General features: G+C 35.6%; 2 protein-coding genes across 17 annotated transcripts in view; both read left to right on the top strand.

Moving 5' to 3' along the window:
- LOC147077972 (uncharacterized) overlaps positions 1-2,269 on the top strand; it is a 114,146-nt gene extending 111,877 nt beyond the window's left edge. For 9 of the 13 annotated variants that reach the window (XM_085961050.1, XM_085961045.1, XM_085961048.1 and 6 more), the window contains 2 exons: positions 277-411; positions 1,959-2,223. In XM_085961050.1, the coding sequence (XP_085817176.1) occupies positions 277-411; positions 1,959-2,080 (257 nt within the window). In that variant the 3' untranslated portion in view covers positions 2,081-2,223. Of the gene's footprint in view, positions 1-276; positions 412-1,958 lie in introns of all 13 variants that reach the window. The other 4 variants (XM_085961049.1, XM_085961044.1, XM_085961041.1 and 1 more) reach the window with 1 other exon arrangement.
- A 2,910-nt stretch (positions 2,270-5,179) lies between these two features.
- Positions 5,180-16,278, top strand: LOC147077971 (uncharacterized). Of its 4 annotated transcripts, none has more exons than XM_085961033.1 (6): positions 5,180-5,393; positions 9,049-9,504; positions 10,500-10,668; positions 11,783-12,088; positions 12,606-12,822; positions 15,072-16,278. In XM_085961033.1, the coding sequence occupies exons 2-6, from the start codon at positions 9,128-9,130 to the stop codon at positions 15,269-15,271; spliced, it is 1,269 nt and encodes a 422-aa protein (XP_085817159.1). In that variant the 5' UTR covers positions 5,180-5,393; positions 9,049-9,127; the 3' UTR covers positions 15,272-16,278. The 4 variants fall into 4 exon arrangements, with proteins under 4 accessions (XP_085817159.1, XP_085817161.1, XP_085817162.1 ...); XM_085961035.1 differs by having other exon boundaries at positions 5,231-5,571; XM_085961036.1 differs by lacking the exon at positions 5,180-5,393 and adding an exon at positions 6,307-6,428.
- Positions 16,279-24,655: the final 8,377 nt, after the last annotated feature.

Genomic DNA, 24,655 nt, shown 5'->3' with positions numbered 1-24,655 from the left:
ACTATGACGGTTTGATTAAGGCAGGGTTTAATTGAATTTTGAAAACCAACAAGCACCACCTGCATTTTGTATTCTTAATTCAAAAAAAATAAATAAGAATAACTGACAAAGTTTAGTGTGCACTATTTATGTCGGATCTTAACAGTCTACCTCCACCCTTCGCCACCACGCCGACCACTTCGACCACCGTCTTACACAATGGACTATGAGGGCCGGAATAACGTGATTGCATCGAGATTTGTTATTTTATAAAGATTTGTTATTGCAATTTTACAGCTGTAAACTATCCAGGATTCACCTGTACTCCAAAGTCATCGTTCCAAGACGACTGTAACACCTGCAGGTGCAGTGAAGACGGAAAGTCAGCATTCTGCACTTTCAAAATATGCACCGAGGATAGAAAAAAAAGAGGTTAGATTGGTTAGATTCACGTATTACATAGATCAAATTTTCATTTTAAATCCGTTATTATAAAATCTTTTTCAAAAAATGTCGAAGAAAACTCTCTCTATATATCCACACCAGCAGCTCTATTCCAACATAACACTTAACCAATAAATACAGTGATAAAAATGGTTTGACACATTTCAAGAGTTAATTATCTCGAGGTATGAACTGTCAAAAATAACTTTCTTAACGGTGACCCCGGATATTATAACTTGACATGCAGCTGTTGGAAAATTAATAGTCACATCGCGACACTGCTACCAGAAAGAGCAGAGTGTGTCAATTACTGCACTTAGATAGTCAGCAAAATACACCGATCCATTGTGATTTAAATGATGAACAATCACAAAAATTGCATATGTCATATTTATTATTATGTGCAAAAACGTCAAAAGAACTGTCGATATATATAATAGTACTGAAGATGTTTGCTTGTTTCAGAGGAATCTTTTATTGATACACTTTTAATAACCGGATGTATGCCACAAGCGTGTTTATACGCTCTACAATGCTATGCTCGCAAGGCAGGCCATAGAAAATGAGCGTGTATACACGCTGTACTTTTCACTCATTGTACTAGTCCCGGTCGATTGTTTTAAATAATTTAATATATTGTACACACTCTGCCATCTCTTGGAATCATGGTGAAATACATACCTAACCTAAATACAAATCTTTATAATTTATACCAAAAAAGATATGTTTATAAGGTCTTAACTTTTCATAGAAATTCGCGGTCCGCTGGGGATTTTCACTCCTAATCGGAGCATATGGGGTTCGTCGGAGTGGACATTATATTAACAGTTTTTGTTACGAAGAATGCTTGTAAGCAACTTGCCCGACCCAGATTCAAAGACACAACTAGAGTTGGGTTTCGGGAATTTCCCAACGGGAATCCCCGAGAAATTTTTGAGATTTCCATCCCGAATCTCGAGAATTGAAATTTTTAACATTTCGGGAAATCCCGGATCTCGAGAATCTTTTCTCGGGATTCGGGATTTCTTTATTATTAAATATTAATTGAAAAAACGATTTTCTATATGAAAAAAGTGGACAGGAAACACAAAACGTTCAAAGACTGATCGGGGCATTTAACACAATTAAGCCAACGTCGACTCAAAATGAGCGCAATTTTTGAATGAGAGCGATTGACAGTCTGGGTTCTTTGAAATTCTATTTTAATAAGTAATGTTTTAAATTATTTTTGTTTTCCTACTTCTATTTTCTTGTCTTCTTACATAAATAAAAAAAATCATATTTTTATTGAATTTGTCTGTTTTTACACTGATTTTAGAATTTTTACAGTTTTTTTCCTTTCTGGAAATCCCGAATCTCGAGAATTCAAAATATCATCATTTCGGGATCTCCGAATCTCGAGATTGAGATTTTCTCGGGAAATACCCAACTCTACACACAACAGAAAACTTGCCGCGAAATCGAACCCTCTTGTTCTACCAACTTGGTCGCCGCACATGCTTGATATAATTAATATTTTGTTATTTGTGTTGCAGCCGTCAATGGTCCATCATTTCGATGCACTCCCGGAGACCAGTTCAAAGACGAATCATGCAACGACTGCACGTGTTCTGCCGATGGAAAAAGCGCATTCTGCTCACTAAACATTTGCACTTAACAACAATTTACAAATGTATGCATTGTATTTAAATTATAGCTAAGCTACGCATTGCACATTCCTAATATTGTCGAAGATAAAATACTATCTAAGTATAGAGGTGAATTTTCCCACATAAAATACCCAAAAATAATATCCAAAAATTAAACATCATGATTTTTTAAAAATTATTAATATTGAGTATTCATCAAAGAATATTTATAGGCTAGGAGTTTCAACTTTGACCAGCTCTATATTGTCATTCAATCTTGATTTTAAATACGTTTCTTCAGCTGTGCTATTTCACCATGAAAATCAGTTGTCACTTCTTTGAAGAAGGTTTACATTTATTATACTGTGCGTATGGCGTGTAGATTATCCAGTAGCTTCCATTTTGTTTTATACCAATTCTGTCCTTTATTATATTTCAGAAGTCTTCCATTTAAAACAATACTTTTAATATAGCATAATATATTTAAATTATGATCATCTTAATAATAATTAATGAACATAATAAATATTTTTCTATGAATTTATATATCCGCCGATTTAATAATCTTTAATTTAAAAGAACCGTGTGAGACAGGAGTGGATTGATAATTTACAATGCTTCATCTATATTTTATAGAATCAAAATGAAAACCAAGCATATATAAAATTTAAAATAAAACTTCTTGTCATATGAAAAGAAATAATATAGAAATGTACATTTTAGGTAAATTTTCCTAATAATTTAGTCGTAAGGAATATTTTTGTAATATTTGAATTTGCACAATTTGTTATGTAATAATAAAAGTGTCTAATTTTCAAAATGGTTTTATTTACATTATTATGTTTACCTAATCCTAACATTTTTCTATATCAGGATGATGTGTTGAACTGTAAACACCAGTGGCGAAGGGTGGAGGTAGGCTGTTAAGATCCGCCATAAATAGTGCACATTAAACTTTTTCAGACATACATATTTGTTTTCATTGAAATAAGACTACAATTTACAGATAATGTTGGTTAGATTTTAAAATTCAATTAAACCCCGAGAAACCAAGCCATAATAGATAATAGCCAAAAAATACATGTATATCTATAAAATATCTAAAATTCTGCAATTAAATCATACATAACTTTGAGTATTTTATAGATACAATAATATTTTTTATTTATTATAGTTTGGTTTACGCAGGGCTTAATGAATTAAAAAAATGACCCAACAATATGTGTAACATGTAGTTTTAATCCAACGAAAACAAATAACTAAGATTGAAAAATTGTGCACAATTTTGTCGTATTGCCCAAATTAGACCAAATCTATTATGGTTTCGTTTAGGCAGGGCTTGATTGATTTTTAAAAATTAACTAACACCATCTGTAAATTGTAGTCTTAATTCAATAAAAACAAATACATATGACTAACATAGCTTAGTGTGCACCATTTATAGCGAATCTTAACAGCCTACCTCCACCCTTCGCCACTGGTAAACACTCAATGCTACATTGAAAGATATTATCCAGTACGATAATACAGAGAAGATATTTTTTCGGCCATATCCGCCCCTTAGTTGGAGCATATGGACACCACACGGCGCCTACAAGAATCCCTGTCTCTCGCCAGTCTTCTTGCATCGTTCCAGGTCAAATCAGCATCCCGTAGTTTCGCCATACACAGAGAAGATATTTACTTAATTAATATTCTTTATGCTTGGTCTATGTGAGGTCTTTTGGTTTGGATAATTTTTTGTAGAAATGAAATCATGACATTGCCTAACACAGGTGAAAATCTTATCAATGTTATATGTATGCACCTTTGTTCCAGTGTCATATCCAATATCAGAAGTCAGCGACGATATTGACCTTCTTTTCCCTATCTGTCCCTACTCTAAATAGGGATGAAGTACTGACATCAATTAAGTCTGTGATTCTTGAGCCAGGAAGTTCTTCTTCTACCTGGACCTCACTTGCCAAAAATCTTCACCTGAATGATAAGATGTAGAAGTTTATATCTCGCAGGATGCTGCATCATTCGGCTAAAGTATGCCAACTTTCTAGTGCTTCTACGTTCTTTTACATCTTATTTGATTATTTTTTCATCCACAATATCCCACGTTTTGAAAGCTTCCTTTTTTCTGAGCGTTATATCTGTGAGTGTCCACACGCCTCCACCCTGAATTTATTTTTTATGCACTGGACTGAAGAAATATGCAGTATTATTGAAGCATTACCTACTTGTTAGTATGAAAACCAAGGCTTCAAACCGTTATTTTTTTTCGTTTCAGTTTTCGTTCTGGTTCAAGTAAAAAAATATATAGCAATTCGGTTCCGGTTTTCGTTCCGACAAAAATAACGGTTTTTCCGGTTTTCGATTTTCGGTTCAGTTCTGGTTCAAAGCCCTAATGAAAACTAACAATTTTTATAATAAGTATCTTCATACCTACTAATTTCATGGAACTAAACATGTTTTATTACTAGATTAAAAGAATTGGTACAGCATTGGAGAGTCGAAAGAGAGAGAAGAATGAGAAAAATAATGATTTTTCTCATTCTTTTACTGTCACAGATACCTACTGCTAAAAAAATCCAAGCACAATAATTAACTAGGTAGGTATTCATTCGTTAATCGATATTTGTAAAAAAATAAGATTTGTTATAGGCTTAGATTACCTATGGAAAAATATATTATAGGTTATAGGTATGTATTGCACTCACGATGGCCGCACGGCTTAAACGTCGACCTATAGCGTCGTGGGTCCCAGGCTCGAATCCTGGGTCTGACAAGTACCTACACATAGGTATGTATTGTTTTTCAATTTGTGTAGAGTCAGAGTATGGACCTAATAGGTTGAGCAAGTTGCTGACATCCATTTCTCGTAAAAACAAAAATCTGTCAATTATTCATATCTCCACTCAGTGGAGGCCCATATGATCGTATGGGATCGGACATGGTCGAAAAAATGAAAAAAAAACCAAAATATGTACGATAGGTAGTAAGTATTTTACATCCAGTTAGCGTCTAAGTATTGCGAACATTTTTTATTACCTACATTTCTTTCATTTTCTTTCATTATTTATTATTCTAGGATTATTTATGTACTACACAGTATTTCCTTACAATATATTTTCCATATTACAACACTTAACCTAAAATTCAAATGACAGTTAATTTTGACAGCTATCTTCGAACATCAACAAAAATAAATTTATAACTTGAAAATAATGCAATCATTATTTTTGGTATTAAGTAGGTATATTGTAAACATGTATATTATAAAACATATCAGTGAAGATAAGCAGTGTGTTATCTGATAATTTCAAATTATGGTGCAATTAATACTTATCTCTGGTAAGTATATAAGCGGGTACATATGCTAATGCCGGTGTTTTTTGGCGAACTCTTTCACTCGTTCACTTTTTGTGAAACTTGATTTCATATTAAACATTAATTTATCAAACAAATTTAATTTTTTCGATTAAAAGTGGTTAAGTATGCTGGGCAGAATCGTTTTTATTAAACCAATAAGGTAAGTTTGTTGTTGAGTGACTATTATTATTTCATCCTAAACAAACATTTGGGTCTTTTTACTGGTTCTCCGCCACCGGCCGCTGTCATCTGTCAGTGAGCGCAGTGTTGCCAACCGAACTATAATTATAGTACATTTTGATTCGCGTACTATTCAAAAAGTTACATTTTCGTCCGCGTACTATTAAAAAGGTATAGTACGTCAAAAATACCACAATTAAAAAAATGCTATTTTTTTATAGTACTTATTCCACTTTAATTAATATATTAGGACCGGTTTCGTCCGCCTCAGTGGGACATTTTCAACGTTGAAAATGTCCCACTGAGGCGGACGAAACCGGTCCTAATATATTAATTAAAGTGGAATAAGTACTATATAAAATAGCATAAATAAGATCTCAGTGTGCGATTTTAGTCAATGGGCATGGTTTTGCGTTGTATACCTACTCTAAAAAACTAACGTGACAGTTAATGACAGCGGCCGGTGTTAGCATTTTTCGGTCGTAAGAGGTGTTATAATTAAGTAGGACATCGGAATTTCTCAAATTCTCCGTTATGTTTGTGACAAACAAAAAACTTTCATTTTCTCTACACGTACTATAATTTTTGCCGAAATACTATAATGGCTTGGACCGTGTACTATAATTCGATGACTAAAAGATAGCTAAAATTCAAAATGGCGACTGACAGATAACGATGACGGAGAACCAGTAAAAAGCACCAAACATTTTTATAGTTTGTGCAAAACACATGTTATCTAATGAAGGTCGAAAAAAACGTGAAACACTTCCCGCCAGATGGTTCTACAAAATTAGAACTGCCGCAGGTTTTCAAAGAAGGGCAGGCGCCAGTGGAGGAGTAAGTTAAATCCCCCATTGGAATGTATTGTTAAAAATGAAGAAGACAAGGTTTCAGTAAATATATAGTTTACTGTATCTTGTAATTGTGGCGCAGAGGTGGACACGAGCTTTTATATATATTTTTTTTACGAAAACAGTTTATTCCATGTAGACAATTATAATAAATACCTTTTTCTGTCGGCACATCGGCTTTCGATCCAATAATCGTTAATTGAAAATTTGAAATTTTCATACATTTTGATACACCATTATCACAAACTAAGATTATATGAGGTAATATTAGGTTGGGGTAGGTTAGATTAGGTTAGGTTATGTTAGGTTAGGTTAGGTTTGGTTTAGTCTAAAAAGAAAGTTGTAAAATCTCATGTCCACCTCTGCGGCACCTTTACCCTGTATCGTTTTATAGTTAAATTTTTATAGCATGTCACTTGGCGAAACGAATGTTCTATCTTCGGTTCATGATGAGAGCATCTATAAATAATAAAATACTTATACTTAGATGACTTAATATGTATAATATAATGATAGACTTAACTAGCTAAGCTATGGGGACTGGCTACATGTAAGTTGTACGTATGCAGTTGTCCTTAAAACATGTTTTCGTACAGTATTTAATCAAATGACAAGTTGTTCGTTGAACATTTCACCGTGGAGTATATTGTACTTATGATACAAAATGCGGTGCTAGTTTGCAAATAGTTATGTTCCAATACAAATTTTATAAGATGTCTTTATTGGTTTTAAATAATTTAAAGATGAAACTACATAAATATAATATATTATTATACGTTATGATTAATTAATACATAATGATTATGATTCTAATTACTTACTTTACTACTATAATACTATTGACTGCAATATAATAATTTACAGTTTACCAATAGGTCTCCACTTAACTGAATCCATTTATCGAACATACTTAGTAGCCATCTAATTAGAACATTACTGTTTGCAAACTACTAGGTATCGCATTTTGTAACATGCGTACAATATACTCCATGGTGAAATGTTCAACGAACAACTCGTCATTTGATTAAATACTATACGAACACATGTTTCGAGGACAACGACTTACGAAGAAGTGTCCTACGGTCAATTGTATACGTATAAATTTCCGGTTGTTGAAAAATTGTGTACGTATTAATTTCTAAATTCAATACAGAATTGTTTACCGGGAAAATCGGCCGCTTTTGTTTTTTTGTTACTTATTCTAAATGGTTTTCCTAATGTAATACAACTAATTCCTGACATTTAATGCTGGTCCACCGCTAGAACGTGTCAAAATCACAAACGTTCAAATTGAATGCATACTTCAATACCAAAAATCATCTCACTGATATACTAGACAGCAGTGGCGAAGGATGGAGATCCAACATAAGTAGTGCACAGTTATTTATTTTCATTGAACTAAGAATACAAATTGGAAATCGTGTTGGCTAAATTTATTAGATTTATTAAGCCCTGCCTCTACCAAACCATAATCGATAAAAAATATTCTTCTATCTACAAAATATATCTAAAATTATGTATGGTTTAATGGTATAATTATAGATATTTTATAAACAAATATTTTTTGACTAGTATATACTATGGCTTGGATTAGGCAGGGTTTAATTGAAATTTTAAAAACCAACAAGCACCACCTGCATTTTGTATTCTTACTTCAATGAAAACAAATACGTTAGACTGACAAAGTTTAGTGTGCACCATTTATGTCAGATGTTAACAGTCTACCTCCACCCTTCGCCATTGTCGACTGCACAACCTTTCTCAAGGCATATACCGAACTGTCTCTCTCCAGTCGGTCACACTCAACTTCTCTGCGTCTCTCTCTTGAAATTATCTGCCTATTTCCAACCACTTTTATCTATCTTTGAGGCGCCTAATTACAAAAAGCGACAGGTCCACAATTCAATATTTGCGGGAAACAACGTCTTTATGTTTCAAGCTTTTAAGCTTTTAACGTGAGATTATTTTCCGTTGTATTCTATGTCGAAATTAGAACCAAATAGCAATTTGTTTCAGCCAAAAAACTCTTAAATGTAGTAAATATAGGCAAAATAAAATTGGGTAGCGCTACTTGTACCTCACTTTTTAATTTATTCCGCATAAGGCACATATTTCCGTGGCACTGTCATGAGTTTACCGGATGCTACAGCATAGGAGACGCCATTTCCAATATTGAATGTTCCCTTATTGGTTGACTTAAACACGCGCGAAATCAACCAAGCTTTAAATAATATGAAACACGGACTTGGCGCTTTTTGTAATAAATCGAGACTTAAAATATTTTTTTCGTTGGGTTTTGTCGCGTTTTGTGTAAAATTATACAAAGAATACGTGCGTATTTTTTTCTTGATTTAGACCAAATGTGGACTTATCGCTTTTTGGAATTAGACACCTCATTTATCTGTTTATGAAAGAACTGTTTACATATTCAGACAGACTGTATGGGCAGGGTCGTTTATGAAAACCTTTTTATTTTTCATACACTGAAACCATAATAATGAATGTATATTTACATTGCACACGTATATGGCAATTTTACAATTTTCTTAAATAATATCCCTTATTTTAAAGAGTATTATCATTATTAAAAATTATGTTTTTTACAGTCGTTGACTTAGATGTTGACAGTAACGAAGATATTTTTATTAAAACCAAAAGCAGGCGAATACCTTGAAATATTTCAAGATGAATACAAAATCCAATGAACTTGAACTACCATGGCTGAACGAACCTTTTTTAAAAAGGGTGTTGCAAAATGAACCAGAAAACACTGGAAGAAACATAAAAATTCACAAATTCAACGGCGAATTCGCCACCAAGAATGGTGACAACTATTCAAGCTTGCTGTACAGAGTCCATGTTAATTATTCTATCGAGAGTCAACCCGAAGATGTAAACAAATCTTACATCGTCAAATACATGCATCCTCTGGACACTAGTCATGGAGCTACGATGAAAAGTTTAAATGTATTTAATAAAGAGGTATGGATGTATACTGAGACACTTCCTGTGATTCATGACGCGATGAAAGCTGCAGGATTGCATTGCCAACTTACTCCTAGGTAAGAATTTTGTCAATTTATAATTTATAATGATCATCATCATCAGGGGTGCGACAACCTGGTGTGGGTTTTGGCCTCCTCCAACAGCTCTCTCCACCTGTCCCTATCCAGTGTGGCCGCTTTCCAATTCGTCAAACTATTATAATGAATACTACTACTAGAAAATATCATTTTGTAGAAAGAAAAAAAAATACGACACCCGACGGGACTTGAACATGTATCTGCTGGATTCGCATCAGTATGCTTTTCCAATTAAGTTATGGGCATCTTAGTTAATTACGACGATTTCAACTAGTAATTGTTACCTAAAATGCATATTGACTTGCGTTATAATGTTGGCTATCGGTTTTAGTATATTAAATTAAGGTAGGTCGTTGAATAAAAAAAATAGTTTATTAAATATTATAAGGTAAATCTTATTTGGAAATGTTGGATCAGTCACAAAATAAAACTAATCGGACCAAAGAATTTGCGGTTATAGCATTGAACCTGACTCAAGTGTCAGTGATCTTACTATCTCTGACACTGAGTTCCACCTTGTAAAAATGTGTACATAATGCAGGATGTAGAGTCATCAGAGTAACTAATGTGTCTATAGCAGTGGCGAATGGTGGAGGTAGGCTGCAGAGATCGACATAAGCCGGAACCGTTCCTTTATCTAGAGCAGGGATGGGCATACATGAGGTCAACGAGAGCCGCATTCTGGATTTTCATATATAAAGAGCCACACCATAGTCACGTTCTCACGTAGTATTAAATACACCAATTCAAATTTAATTACATTTCTACACAAATCTTAATTGCGATATAAAGTTTAAAAAAATAGATATATAAGAAAGAAATGGATGGAGTCAAAGTATAGATTATTTTTTTCTCTGGCTGCCGCCACTTCAACCACACCAAAATTTTTCTGTAATAGTAATTATTATCAAGTATTGTAATTCAAAAAGTTCATATGAATGCATGATACCATTAATGATTATTATTAATTTAAGGTATTTGTATCACACAACTGAACCGTACGAGTTGCTAGTGCTCGAAGACTTGGTAATGGACGGTTACCAGATGGCTGACAGAAGAAAAGGATTCAATTTAGCCCGATGCAATACTATCTTGGCTAAGTTGGCTAAAATGCATGCGGTTTCTATGTTCTTGAACAAACAGGTACTTACCTATCATACAAAGTGAAATATCTCTCTTCTTCGTCTAGACCTCATGACTGATAGGCCATCCACCGAAATAAGCTGTCGAATGCCGTTTATTACCGTACTACCTTACGCCATAATCGTTTATTAACATACAAACTTGTCGAGTTAATTAATGGTGTTTGGATATGCTCGTATATTTAGGTCAAGTATTCCTTCTACAAAAACAGAAGAATATTTTTCTCTATGGTCACTTTTTGATAAGTTTGATGTCTATGGGACGCTTAATATCTCAATCAAAAATGATACATGACGTAAATTTTCACATTTCGCCACTAGATACACCTAGTAGTAATATAATGGCAATGAAATATGTTAAAATTGCTATTTCATAATATGTACTTATTATTTATTATATTTATTGATTTATAATACATTATGGCCGGATAATCCGAATGCCGAATAAACATTATTGAATAAATATAATCATTACAATATATAGGGATTCTCTTGAGAAGTACATGATTAGTATTACTTAACGTGGAAGGTAAATAAATAAAATTAAATGCTCATCGTGATAGTACCTATACCAGGGGTGGCGAACCTATGGCACTCGTGCCACTGATGGCACGTGAGATGATTTTGCATGGCACGCGTTGGAAGAGAAAAAAATACCTATAATAATAATAAATGACAGATGGCATTGTATAAAAGATAGCAGGCAAATACTCTTCAAGAATAAGCATTACGTTTAATGTAAATATATAATTGCAGAGGTCGATCCTTCGACTTTATGCGTCACATATAATATTATCACACTAACTACATCAGGCGGCAGAGGGTGCCGCGTCGCGAACCTCTAATTTTGATCGATTTACGATGCTTGAGACCACTGTATCGGTTTGTTCAACTGATGGTAGAGAGGAATTCGGTGTACGGTCACGGCCAGCTCATGTACAAAATCTCGATGAACTCAAATCATACATTCCGTATGCCATATTGGTTGGATCAACGTCTTCTACATCAGGATTTTTGTACAACAAGAGAAAATATCAGTTTTTTAAAAAAAGGTTGAGATGAAACCGGTTTTGATTTATTGTATTTAATTTATGTTATATTAAAAATTTTTTTAGGATCCCAAATTCCGAGCTAAATACAATCTAGGAATATTCCAGGACAATATGTCAGACACTTTAAAGGTGTATTTTGAAAATGGCATTTCCCAAGCTGTCGAACTCATGAAGTCAAAACCGGAGCTCCAGAAATACGTCAAGTTTTATGAAAATTACTTGAAATGTTTTATTCAACATGGAATAGATGCAGCTCGACCCGTACCAGAAGATTGTTTTGACTTCAATGTCCTCGTGCACGGCGATTTTTGGATTAACAATATGATGTTTAAATATAATGACGATGGTTCACTTGATGACCTCAGATTTGTAAGTAAAAATCACATGTCAAATCATATTCCAGGACTTTTTTTACCATTTCTTTGCTTAATTAATGCATGAAAAGAAAATTTCATTGGTTTAACCTATTCAATTGGTTGTAAACTCGAATTATTCATAGTTCAGGAGATATGAAATAAACCATTTCTTTTATTCAACGAATAATTCACAAGATTTGAGAATGTAACATTCCATATTATATTGAACATACATAACTTCAAAACACCTCAGATCACATACATGGTTTATTAATAATTGTTAGAAAGTTCAAGTAGACGTTATAACTGAATATTTGGCGAGAGCCGGACGTCAGTTAGTAATTTCAGTTGTGAGTTAGAATAGTTCTGCATTTAGCCGACTTCTCTTCAGCCAGTTCTCTTGGATGTACTGGAGAGATGTTTAAATAATTCATAATTAAAATTTTTTTTGTACTTAATAAAAAAAAAATCTTTTTATTTTAGTTTGATAATAAGATTGTAAGATTGTATCACATTTTTGGTAATTTCAGGTAGACTTACAGCAGCCATTCTTTTCAAGTCCCGGCTACGACTTGAACTATTTCTTCTTCACGTCTACCACAGATCAAACGAGGTCCCTTCACAGAGACGACATACTCAAAGAATATCACAACCAGCTCACGGAAACACTAGTAAAATTAAAATATACCGGAACCATCCCGAAGCTAGAATATTTATATCAAGTCCTTTTGAAGAATCGATTTATCGGTAAGATCATGTTTTATAACCAATCAATCAATCGTTAGCATTATACTAAATCCATTGTATGTCCCTCCAGGAAGCGTCTTCACTCCCCCTGCCAGCTGCAAGATCTCTCCCATTGATTTACTATATAAGATAAATTATTAGCTGAATTCGCATAGATTTGATACATACATAATTTCTGAAAATTCATAAGTGGGTCTGTCAATTAGATTAGATGATGTATTGACATTAGACGGTTTGCAGCTGAATGAGGTGTCGGCTTATTGGTATTGAGGGGATTGTAGTAAATGAGTTTTTATATCACTAAGCTACAGGTGAATCCAAAATAAAAGCGGACTCTGTATCAGTGGCGAAGGGTGGAGGTAGGCTGTTTGTGTTTGTGCACACTAAACTTTGTCAGTCAAGCGTATTTGTTTTCAATAAACTAAGATAGTATTAATTCTTAGTTTTAAAAATCAATTAAACCCTGCCTAATCCTATAGTAGATAATAGTCAAAAAATATTCCTCCATCTATGAAACTAAAATTATGCCATTAAATCATACATAATTTTGGATATTTTGTAGAATATTTTTTATCGATTATGATTTGGTTTAGGCAGGGCTTAATTGAATTTTAAAAACTAACCAGCATTTAATGTGCACTATTTATGTTGGATCTTAACATCCTACCTTCACCCCTCGCCACAGCTTTGTATGATTCGGAAACTGTTTGATGCTACATAATCTATCTCGGTTCTCCTGACCTTTCTTTCTCTCCATTCACATGTTTTAATGCTAAATACGAGGGTGGGTCAATAATTCCTTGGAAAAAAGCATTAAAACAGTTTTTATTTTTGTAATTTTTTTTTATTTCTCAACATAATCTCCTTGGAGCTCAATACACTTGGTTAGACGTTTCTCAATTTTTTTTAAACCGTCAGAAAAATAAGTTTTCGGAAGGTCCTCAAAATATGCATTTGTCCGATCGATGACTTCTTCGTTTGAAAAAAAACGTTGTCCACTTAGCCATTTTTTTAAGTTTGGGAAAAGGAAAAAGTCACTGGGGGCTAAATCTGGCGAATACGGTGGGTGGTCGACCAATTCAAACTTCAATTCTTCAATTTTAGCCATTGATCGTAAACATGTGTGAACACGGGCATTGTCCTGATGAAAGAGGATTTTTTTCCTGTTTAAATGAGGCCGTTTTTCATCAATTTTGTTTTTTAGCTGGTCCAATAAAGATGCATAATAATCCCCTGTTATTGTTTTTCCTTTTTCCAAATAGTCAACGAAAATAATTCCACGTGCATCCCAAAATACAGTAGCCATAACCTTACCAGCTGATTTTCAGTTTTCGCCTTCTTTGGACATGGTTCGCCTTTCGCAATCCACTGCTTTGACTGTTCTTTCGTCTCGGGAGTATAGTGGTGTATCCATGTTTCATCTACAGTCACAAAGCGACGAAAAAATTCATCCGGATTGCGTTGCATGAGCGACAACAGGGCTTTAGAGGCCACCACCCTATTGCGTTTATTGTCAACTGTGAGCAAACGCGGCACCCATCTTGCAGAAATTTTTTTCATGCCCAATTTGTCATGTAAAATAGAAATGACGCTACTTTTTGAGATCCCTGTAACCTCAATTATCTCACTCAACTTTAATCTTCGGTCACTTAATACCATATCGTGGATTTTATTGATCATTTCTGGTGTAGTCACCTCTACAGGACGTCCTGAGCGTGGTTCATCCTTTGTTGATGTACGACCACGTTTAAATTCATTTAACCAGTTATAAATAGTTGCAAGTGAAGGAGCAGATATGCCGTGAACTAAATCCAACTCATTTTTTATTTCCTTTGCTGTTAACCCTTTTATATTAAAATGTTTAATAACAGCTCTAAACTCAATTTTCTCCATTTTTGTAAACAAGCAAATTTTTTTTTTTAAATGTACGAGAAACACACAAAAACCCGACCAATCTGATTGAAACTTCGCAGCATACTGAATCGGTAGTGCCGCTGCATGAAAACAAACCGCTTACAGTACTAGTCGCGCCACCTGTCGGCTTTTCTAAGGACTTATTGACCCACCCTCGTACAATTTGACAAGCAATCATGCAGTCAGAATGTCACAAACACAGTAATGTTGATTTTCAGTAGACACCAAGATGGTAACGGTCCAAATGTTTTGCTGCTGTGTCATTCCCGCTAGTAGAAGTATATGAAGCGTATCAATATCGAACAGGCCTTAATTTATAATATTTTTCCTTCTAGCCATCATGACACCATGCATTGTCCTACCGTTGGTGAAGTTGGATGAAACAACCAGCGACAACATGACAGCGGATGCCATAATGGATAACAAAGAGAGCGCCGGCAGAAATGCTCTATTTTCAAACTTGGCGTACCATGAGGCTCTGGTCAATAGCCTGAATGATTTAGAAAAAATCGGATTTTTGGACAAATTTGATTAACCCTCATAATAAATTATATAACATCAAATATTTATATTTTACCGTATTGCATCTATTATAATACAGACCTTTATTTTTAAACACCTATTATAAAATTCACATAAAAATTTTATTCATCATCATTATTTATGGCAATACAACCAGTGGTGTAGTTGACCGGACCGGAGTGCTCTGGGGTGGCGCTCCTGCACTTCTCCAAACAGTTTTCATCAAAAATGAGAAATGGGGGAATTAGGATGTTTAAAGCTTAATTAGCACTACATCATTGTGACTACAACTCTTGGCCTATGAAAACAGGTCATCTCTTGTCCTTAGCCGATGCGTACATAGCCTGCCTTCAGCGGCGATTTTCTTTGGCGCTAACGACGCAACAGATCCGTCTGAAAATTTAAAAGGGGCCTCCAAACAGTTCAAATCAGTATTTAATTGAGTAAACAAAAATCTAAAAGTGATACTAAATCAAAAAACATAATTAGGCTAAACGTCACTAAACACGCCATTCTCCGCCTTGCTAATAACTCCTCCAGCATTATATGCATGTGGCTGATCCTGTATAGTATCTGCATTTTTATATGCAATGTGATTTTTCATCCCCATAAAAAGTGTACAGTTCCTCATTAGACCTTAACCTCAAAATGCCATTATCTTTAACAGGTCCAAAGATTCTTCTTACGACTCCCCTCTTGAAGATATCCATTTCCTCTCATCCCGCTTCCCGAGTGGCCATCATTCTGATTCATGTGTTAATTCTGGGCACAAGAGAGTTTTATGTAGAGTTTACATAATTTGAAAACACCTCTAATATTTACCTACTAGAAATCTTATTTGAAAAAAATACAATGCCCGACAGGATTTGAACTTGTAACCACTGGATTCACACCAGGGGCGGCTCTACCTTAAGAGACCGAGGGGACGGTCCCCCCATCATCATTCTTTAATTAATATTCAATTAAATATTCATGTTACACATGCCTGCCACAATACATTGACTTTGTTAAGTATAAATTAATTATATATTTTATTTGTACCGTTTACCCATCCTTGATTCTTGTTTCTTGGCGCAACCCTGTTAATGCTTCAGTCTACCTACATAGTAGGTACATACAACGATAATGTCGGGTCACAGAACTTCTGAGAACAGATTTCCGAGGTCCCTGTGGCCGGGGCCTTCTGAAATGGACCCTTTCAAATCAAAGCAAATATTTATGCAAGCAAAGCAATTAATTATGAGATGCTATATACGATTGTCAGTTATGATTCTCAAAATTCTCTATCGCTGTAACTGTGTAGAACATTAAGCACGTCATATGCACTTTAGCTTTACATGTATTGGTGCTGGTTCGGGGATGCGATTCAAAATACCCACTCCTGCATATATGTTAATACCTAGGTAAAAGTTGACGTACATATTATTATTATATTATCTTGTTGGTCGGGGCATATCCTGTGACAAGTTGTTTTAGTTTGCCAGTCAGACGTCAGTGATTAACGGTCATCCATCTATTAAAATAAGTTTAAAATTATTTTTGTTAATACATACTCTCTATTAGTATTGTGAAGTACTATTTGTAGATAGTTTTCCTTTCACGTCAGTGGCCTGACAGCAGAAATATAATTAGTACTGAATGAATGTGGAATCAAAATCAGAAATTGATAGCTCAAACCTATGATCTTCTTCTTCTTCTTCCACGGTGCTACATCCCGGGGTGGGATTTGGCCTCCTCCACAACCGCTCTCCACTCAGTCCGGTCTCTCGCCACACTTCTCCAGTTACCGGGTCTTCCTATATGAAGCCAGTCCACTTCTACGGCGTCAGCCCATCTCCTTCTTGGACGGCCTCTGGGTCTCTTCCGTTGGGGTAGCCACTTCGTCATGATTCTTGGCGCTCTAACTTCAGGCATTCTCTCCACATGTCCGGCCCATCGTAGTCTTTGGGACTTACAGTATCTTATGATTGTTTGCTGTTCAATCAGCTCTTCCAACTCGTGGTTCATTTTTATTCTGTAGTTCCCATTTTCCAACGTTGGTCCAAAGATTTTGCGGAGTATTTTGCGCTCGAAGACAGCTAATTTCTTTTCCTCTTTTTTCCCTCTTTTTTTGTCTCACAGCCATAAGTGACCACTGGCCTTATAATTGTTTTATAAATTAGAAGTTTACTTCTTCGGCCTAGAATTTTCGATCCCGCCAATCGCTTGCAGGGATGCCAGCATTTATTCCCGGAGATAAGGCGGATTTTTATCTCCTCTGCTGTCTTATTTTGAGTATTTAGGCTGGATCTGAGATACGTGAACTTGTCCACCCCTTCATATGCATGCTGTCCTATGTCTATATTCTGCAGCGGTACCTGATCGCGTGTGCTGACCATATACTTAGTTTTTGACTGGAAACCTATGATGTGCGGCTGTAATGAAAGGTAATTTAAATGGTGCACAGGCACAGATTAAGGTTAATTTCCCATATGCACATTTTGTGCATTGCTACGCTCATCAATTGAACCTTGTAATGCTGCAACTGTGTTTGAAAACACACAAGGAACTAAAAATATTCTTCGGTAATATTTCTGGGTTCTCATCACTTTTCTCAGTGTCCACGAAACGCACCTGTTTATTAGACAAGGTTGTGAACCAGAGGATGCCAAGACCTAGAACAATAAGGTGGAATTTTTCTGGGCGTATGATAAACACCGTTTATGAAAATTTGAATAAGATGCGGTTTGAATAAGAGTGTTTTTTGAAATTTCAAGAAGATCCAGGGTGGGATGCAGTAACTTTAAGTGAAGCATGTGGACTCTTAAATCTTTTATACGATAGGTTATTCTGCTGTCTTCTTTCATTTTTCGCGCAAGTTATGCCGGAAGTTGACATTTTATTTCAAAAAGTTTGCATAGATAATATTTCAGCAAACTTAGCTGTAACACACTTTAAAGCAGCCATATTAAAAATAAGAGAGAAAACGGATGAATTGGGAGACCTTTACGCTGATTTAACATGTAAAAGAAATTTTTCCGCTAGTGATTTGAAGCGCGTGATGAAAGAAGCATGCAATGTCATTGTTGTGCACGTCAGCGATAGATTTTCAAATACTGACCATCTTACCGCTGCAAGATTGGTGGATGTGAGATTTTTCAAAGATTTTTCAAAAAAAATTTCCCGATAAAGACTTTGATATAGCGGTTCAATATTATCCATTTCTACTTAAAAATAAATTAAGAACGGAATTACAAATTCTGTATGGACATGACGAACTCACTAGTGATGTAAAATCCGCCGCTTCTCTCTTAGCGTCATTGGACGAGAATAATGTAAAAGAGATATTTACTGAAGTCACCAAACTTTTAGAAATTATTATTACGATCCCAGTGACGACTTCAGAATCAGAAAGGTGTTTTACGCTGAAACGTATCAAAACATGTTCAAGAAATACAATCGGTGAGGAACGGCTGAACGCGCTTTCCATGTTATCAATAGAAGACGAATTCATCAAGTCCGTTCCTGATTTCAACAACAAAGTGATTGACCGGTTCGCCAAACTAAAAAATAGAAGAGTAGAATTTAATTATAAGACTCTTTCGGACACATGAGGCATATGAAGATGAAGTAAGAGCTACAAAAGCTATGTTTTCTTTGAATTATTTATAGAATCTGAAGCAAAAGCCACTATACAAAATAAATGACTTAAGTGCACACAATTAATGTTAGAATTCAAAATATTAATAAAAATATAATATATGTTTTGATTGATATTAATTAGGTATACATATATGTATTAGATATTCCACGCCATTAACGCCCACTTACTAAAATATGCTAGAGCCGCCACTGATTCACACCAATGTACTTTACCAATTAAGCTACGGGCATCCAACTTAATTACGATGAAATTAACTATAGTGGAACATCTTAACCTTGAAATCGCACAGATTTCGATTTCTTCTACTGCGTGCGCACGTATTACAGATACATAGCGTTCGACTAACAGTAATATTTTTTAACCAATCGGTTGGGATAAATTGACATTTTTGTTGATTAGAGCGAGGAATTTTAGTATACACATCTGTGTTAAATATCAGAAAGTTTTGATGAAATCTTTAAAAAAAAATATCATTACTATACCTATAAGACCAAAAAATAATTGCAATATTATGTCGTATACCTTCCAAGTGAGATATGGAACATTCTACATGTTTCATCATACATTTCATTATATATACTATTTTTTGTGCCTCCTAATTCGTGAATTGTGGGTATGACATTGCAGTTTTTCAAACGATAGGGAAAATATAATTAATGTTACCGTTATTATTTCGAACTGCTCTTATATGAAGCCTATTGCATTATTTTCTATTGCTCGGCATCGCTCTAACTACGTCATATTTTCAATCAAAATTATCGAACTTCACGCTTATGTAGTATGTCTATTTATAGTAGTTGTTACATGAAAAATTTATCAAATTGTGTTAATATTGGCTATCGGTTTATTTATTCAAAATGGATTTTTTCTAGTAGATAAATGTATCTGAGGTGTTTTCAAATTATGTTATAAATTATGAATTATTCATTGAATAAAAGTTTATTATATAGAGTTGTTTTGGTTACACCTTGAGAGTGCCTAGTTTTTTAGATACCTTTGGAGACCAAAATAGCATCTGTTGGCGATGCTGATACCGTGATTTATTTCATTGCTTGTATTATTTAAAAGAAAGTTTCAAATGACAATAAAAGCAATAGGTTTATGCACATTTATCTGTAGTATCACCCACTAGAGTCTGAATTTTTTACAGATTTTGTAAGGGTAGGTACTTCACTACTGACATTAGAATTTTCTTCCAAGAAGGTAACACTCATTTTGTAAGTTTTAATGCCATTTTAAAGATGTCATCGATTATAAAACATACCTACCTCGAATTCGGAGACAGTAAAATAAGGAATACCTAACACGGTGTCTTTTAATCGATGCAATACGATAGTAATTATTATGTACCTGTGTAAAACAGAAAAAATGGCTTTAATTGTTATGTGTTTTGTATATTTTGGTTATGAATCAAACCAAATCTTCTTCTGTAATAAATACTAATATATTATTATATTGTTATTTTTCTAATTTTAGTTTATGGCTATTTTAAGAAAATGTTATTTTTATAAATAAATTCTGTTTGAATAATCTGTTTACAGTGTATTTAATTTGCAATGCAAAATATCCTATCAATTCTATTATACTTAAATCAATTGTTATGACAAGATATAACACCTTTTGGCCCTGCACATTGATCCCCACAGTGTACCAAGTAGAGGAAGCACAGATTCTTCTGGCATTGCCGCCACGACAAAATAACTTTGGAATGGTGAGAGTGTCACTTGAAAGTAACGATACCAGTACCTAAACGAGTCGCCTCCACTGCTAGAAGACACTATTCTACTTAGCTGATATACGAGGATTGGTTGTTAGCCATTGAAGCATTTCCTATTTAGAGGGTGGTGGGAATGGCGGCAAGAAAAGTAGTCATTGAAAAAAGTAACATTTGATCTTGAATACAAGTATTCTCATTATATTAGAGCAATAAGAAAACAATACTAATTTAGAACATCAACTACGTAATTAAAAATAATTCCAGTGTCTGTCAAAAAAGGTTTTAATAAATGTATATTTTTTTATTTAATAATCAAATATTATATATACAGTCAAGCTCGGTTATTACGATCACGGATATAGCGAGATTTCGGATGTAACGAGGAAACATTCGTTGACATTTTAGTTTAGGATTTTCTCCATACATTTATTCACTTTTATAACGAGCTCCTTATCGAATATACCGAGCTAAAATATCATCAAAAATTTTCTTAAGTGTCGATTGTTTAAAAACATTTCGACCCTGCAATGAAATCCGACCAGACAGGATGCCGCCGGGTTCGGATTACGTTTATGACACTAGTTAAGTGTCTAAGTACCTACCTAATTGGTGTTTTCGCCGACAAGATAGAAAAAGTATCAACGCATATGGTTGAAAAAAAAATCCAAGGTTTGTAAAGTAAGTAGGTACCTACCAGCGTTAATTACAATAAACAACTTCTTTTGCAGTTTATGAATGCCATGCTTGTTTCAGGGAAAAATTCTAATTGTGTATTTTTGTTTGAATTGCGACTTTTTGTGTTATGTGACCACTCATTTAAAAATACCTATTCTCTGATATAACCAGTAACGCTTATAACGAGCAAATTCAGTCGGGTCCCATGTTCCTCGTAATCACTAAGTTCGACTGTATATATAATATATACATATATATTCTTTTTAACATTATAATAGTCCACGAGGTCTAATGACTAGTGTACATAGTGAAATATTAATCTAGTCATCATCAACGACAGCCAGGGTCGACCCACTGCTGGATGAAGGCATCCCCTAGCTCCTTCCACTCTTCTCGGTCCTTAGTTCTTTGCTGCCATGTACATCTACCAAACTTTATCAGTGTCTATCCGGCGGGTTGTGGGTGTTTAGTGTCCCTTATGACGGCATTTGTCCAGCGGTTGTCTACTCGCTGAGCGACGTGTCCAGCCCATTGCGATTATTTCATCTACTTAGCGACCTCTATCACACCGCACAATCTTGTCTTATTCATTTGTTTCTTTTGTAATCTTTACCTGTTATGCCTAACATGCACCTTTCCATGCCACATAGTGCTACTTGCAATTTTTGGATTTCTTTTACATTGAGAGTCCATGTTTCACATGCATACGCGAGCGTTGGTATCACACATTGTTAGAGCACTTTGTGCTTTAATAACTCATTCGACGCGGATGACACGGCTGCCATGTCCCCGTTAAGCGGCCGATCGATCCAATTAGCATGTTATTTAAATGCGGTAATTAAAAATTAATTAAGAGGTACGCAGCGATTGTGTTAAGTCACAATGGGAGATCCGTTTTGAAGATACTATTCAGACGCCCACACTCCATGACAGTTTGGTTCTGCAAGCAATCTCGTTATATTATACCACCGGCGATTGATATTTATAGTCCAAGATAGACGTAGTTGTTGACCTGCTCGATTTGAGTGCCATTGATGAGGATTGCCTTTGGTTCAGCTAAGTAGTATCTTTAAACCTGCTTTTCCGGTATTCACCATTACTAGCGATTTAACTGTTCTCCCAGTCAAGTTGAATAAATCTTCCAGAGTAGCGGTAATGTGGTATTATAAATAAAACAAAATTATATCAATATAAGTATTGTGTCCTAACGGGGATCGAACCAGGAGCCCCCTGATGAAATGTCTGTGCCTTACGCACTTGACTATGAGGACCGCCTCACTAACAAAGTGGAAGAGAAGGATAAAATAGATCAGTGGTATTCAAAGTGTGTGGTTCAGTCCCAGAGGTGCCTCAGGCTGTTGGAAAAAATGAACAATACCGAGCAACCTTTTTTCAAAGAACAGAAGCACAGAGGACAATAGCGCCTATCTCTGCTCAGTCACCGATGTCCAAAATACTATTAAGATTTTAATATGGATAAGATCACTATAAAGAGAAAATATTCTTTCACCCTGTCACGACCCAGCATTGGCGCATAGGGCAAGCACAAATTCGCGCCACTTTCCTCGGTCCATCGCCAACTCTTGCGCCTCCCGCCATGTCAGACCTGCGGCACGTAGGTCGCTTTTGTGGCACCGCTGCAGGGTGAGGGAGGGCCGGCAATGGCGACGGAACCCTTTTTTTTTTTTTTCTAGATGCCTTTATGGATACCTCGCATTTACTATCGAGGTTTCTTAAGGACTTTGGCACGCAAACTACTCTACTTGATGCTATTCAAATGAAAATTGTGCCGGCTGAGAGAATATGCCTTATATAAACTATTCTTCTACCCGCATCGGGTATTGCTAATTTGAATTCGGCCAGGGCCTATGAAACCGCTTTGCAAAAACCCTCGAAAATTCTTTGTAGCGCAAGGCGGTGGTGATTCTGATGAATATTTTGTCGTATTCATTGGGAACTGAGGACTGCGATTTGTAGCCGAGTTTTTTCCCGTGGTAAAAGAAATGTCGCATAGGACTGATACGCTGAGCATATACTTATCCTATCTTATATGGTTGCAGTCACTGGATCTAGAAGGCATGAATCATCGTTACATGTCACCATTTATTATTTTTATCCTTTTTATTACATCAATACAGAAATTAAAAAGTGCGTCTCTTCCAGCCTCGTTTGCCATGGTCCCCGGAAGGTCTCGAATATCCGCATCTGCCATCTGTAATAAAAAGTTCAGGTTGTGCCGCTCCTTGCTAAAGATTTGACAATCTAGGAGTAAATGTAGGACGTCCTGGTCGCTTCCGTCGTCGCATGGACACTTTCCATCAGATGTTATTTTAAACCGGTGCAGGTATGCTCGCATGACTCCGTGACCTGTAAGAATCTGAGTCATCTCAAAACACAGCCCCTTATGCACCCTGACGTCTCGTGCTGCTGAAATCGAAGGTAAAAACTTTCGGGTCAACTCCCCTGTCGATGAATTTATATATCGTGAGTTCCATTCGTTTTTTACCAAATCTGAAATTGTAATTTTCGCGTAGCTCAGAGGAAATTTGTCATAAGCTATCGCGGTCTTGGGTTCAGAGGCACCATGCCGAGCCAATTTGTCGGCTCTTTCATTTCCTTCTATCCCGGTGTGTCCCCTTATCCACTTGAAGTGCACCTCGGGATGGCGCCGTCTCAGTATTGCGGACTCGCTGTGAATAGAAAAGACAATCGGATTAGTAGATAAGGGATCTCCAATTGCTTGGATTGAGCTTTTGGAGTCCGAATAAATACAAATACTATGGTTTTCGGAGAGCTTTCGTTGTATTGGATCTGAGCCTGCCCACTCCAGAGCGCGTTGGATGGCATAGAGTTCGGCCTGTATTACCGTACAATAGCTAGCAAGGCGGTACTTACGAGCCGCTATCTCACCGCCATTAATGTATGCAACAAACCCTGCACCAGTACTGCCATCAATTTTGCTCCGTGAAAATCGGCATGTTACTACATTCGTTGTTTCCAACGTTGCAGGATAAAAAACCACTTCAGAAAATAGTCTAGCCGGGTGAGGCAGTCTTCTGTAGTCCACCGGTTTTTCGTAAAGCCTATCGTCTGGCAGAAAACCTGCGAGGCCCTCCTCGCCCTTCTTAGCTCTGTAAGTGAGAGCGATTTGTTTTAAACGTAAATCTAGAGGCATACGTCCTGCTAGAGCTTGCGTTGAATTTAGTGAAGCCGTGCGGTAAGCTCTGCATATTCGTATCGCTAGTGCACGCTGAACCGTATTGAGTTTTTTTTGCTATGTTTTTCCGTTTGGCAGCTTCATACCATATGATGGCCGCATACGTGATCATAGGCTCAATAGCACAAGTGTAGAGAATTCTAAG

Source organism: Rhyacophila brunnea, unplaced genomic scaffold, assembly GCF_057557595.1.
Source record: "Rhyacophila brunnea isolate RB1 unplaced genomic scaffold, BYU_Rbru_1.0 scaffold_12, whole genome shotgun sequence".
NCBI classification, from domain to species: Eukaryota; Metazoa; Arthropoda; class Insecta; order Trichoptera; family Rhyacophilidae; genus Rhyacophila; species Rhyacophila brunnea.
Note: the sequence above shows the minus strand (reverse complement) of the source record. Positions and strands in the feature narration are given on the sequence as shown.

What these genes read in the sequence shown, in the direction of transcription:
- LOC147077971 (XM_085961033.1), top strand. Translation starts at nt 9,128, where the DNA reads ATGAATACAAAATCCAATGAACTTGAACTACCATGGCTGAACGAACCT. An exon ending in CTATGTTCTTGAACAAACAG is followed by an intron (nt 10,669 to 11,782) that starts GTACTTACCTAT and finishes AAATTTTTTTAG; the next exon opens with GATCCCAAATTCCGAGCTAA. An exon ending in TTTGAAGAATCGATTTATCG is followed by an intron (nt 12,823 to 15,071) that starts GTAAGATCATGT and finishes TTTTCCTTCTAG; the next exon opens with CCATCATGACACCATGCATT.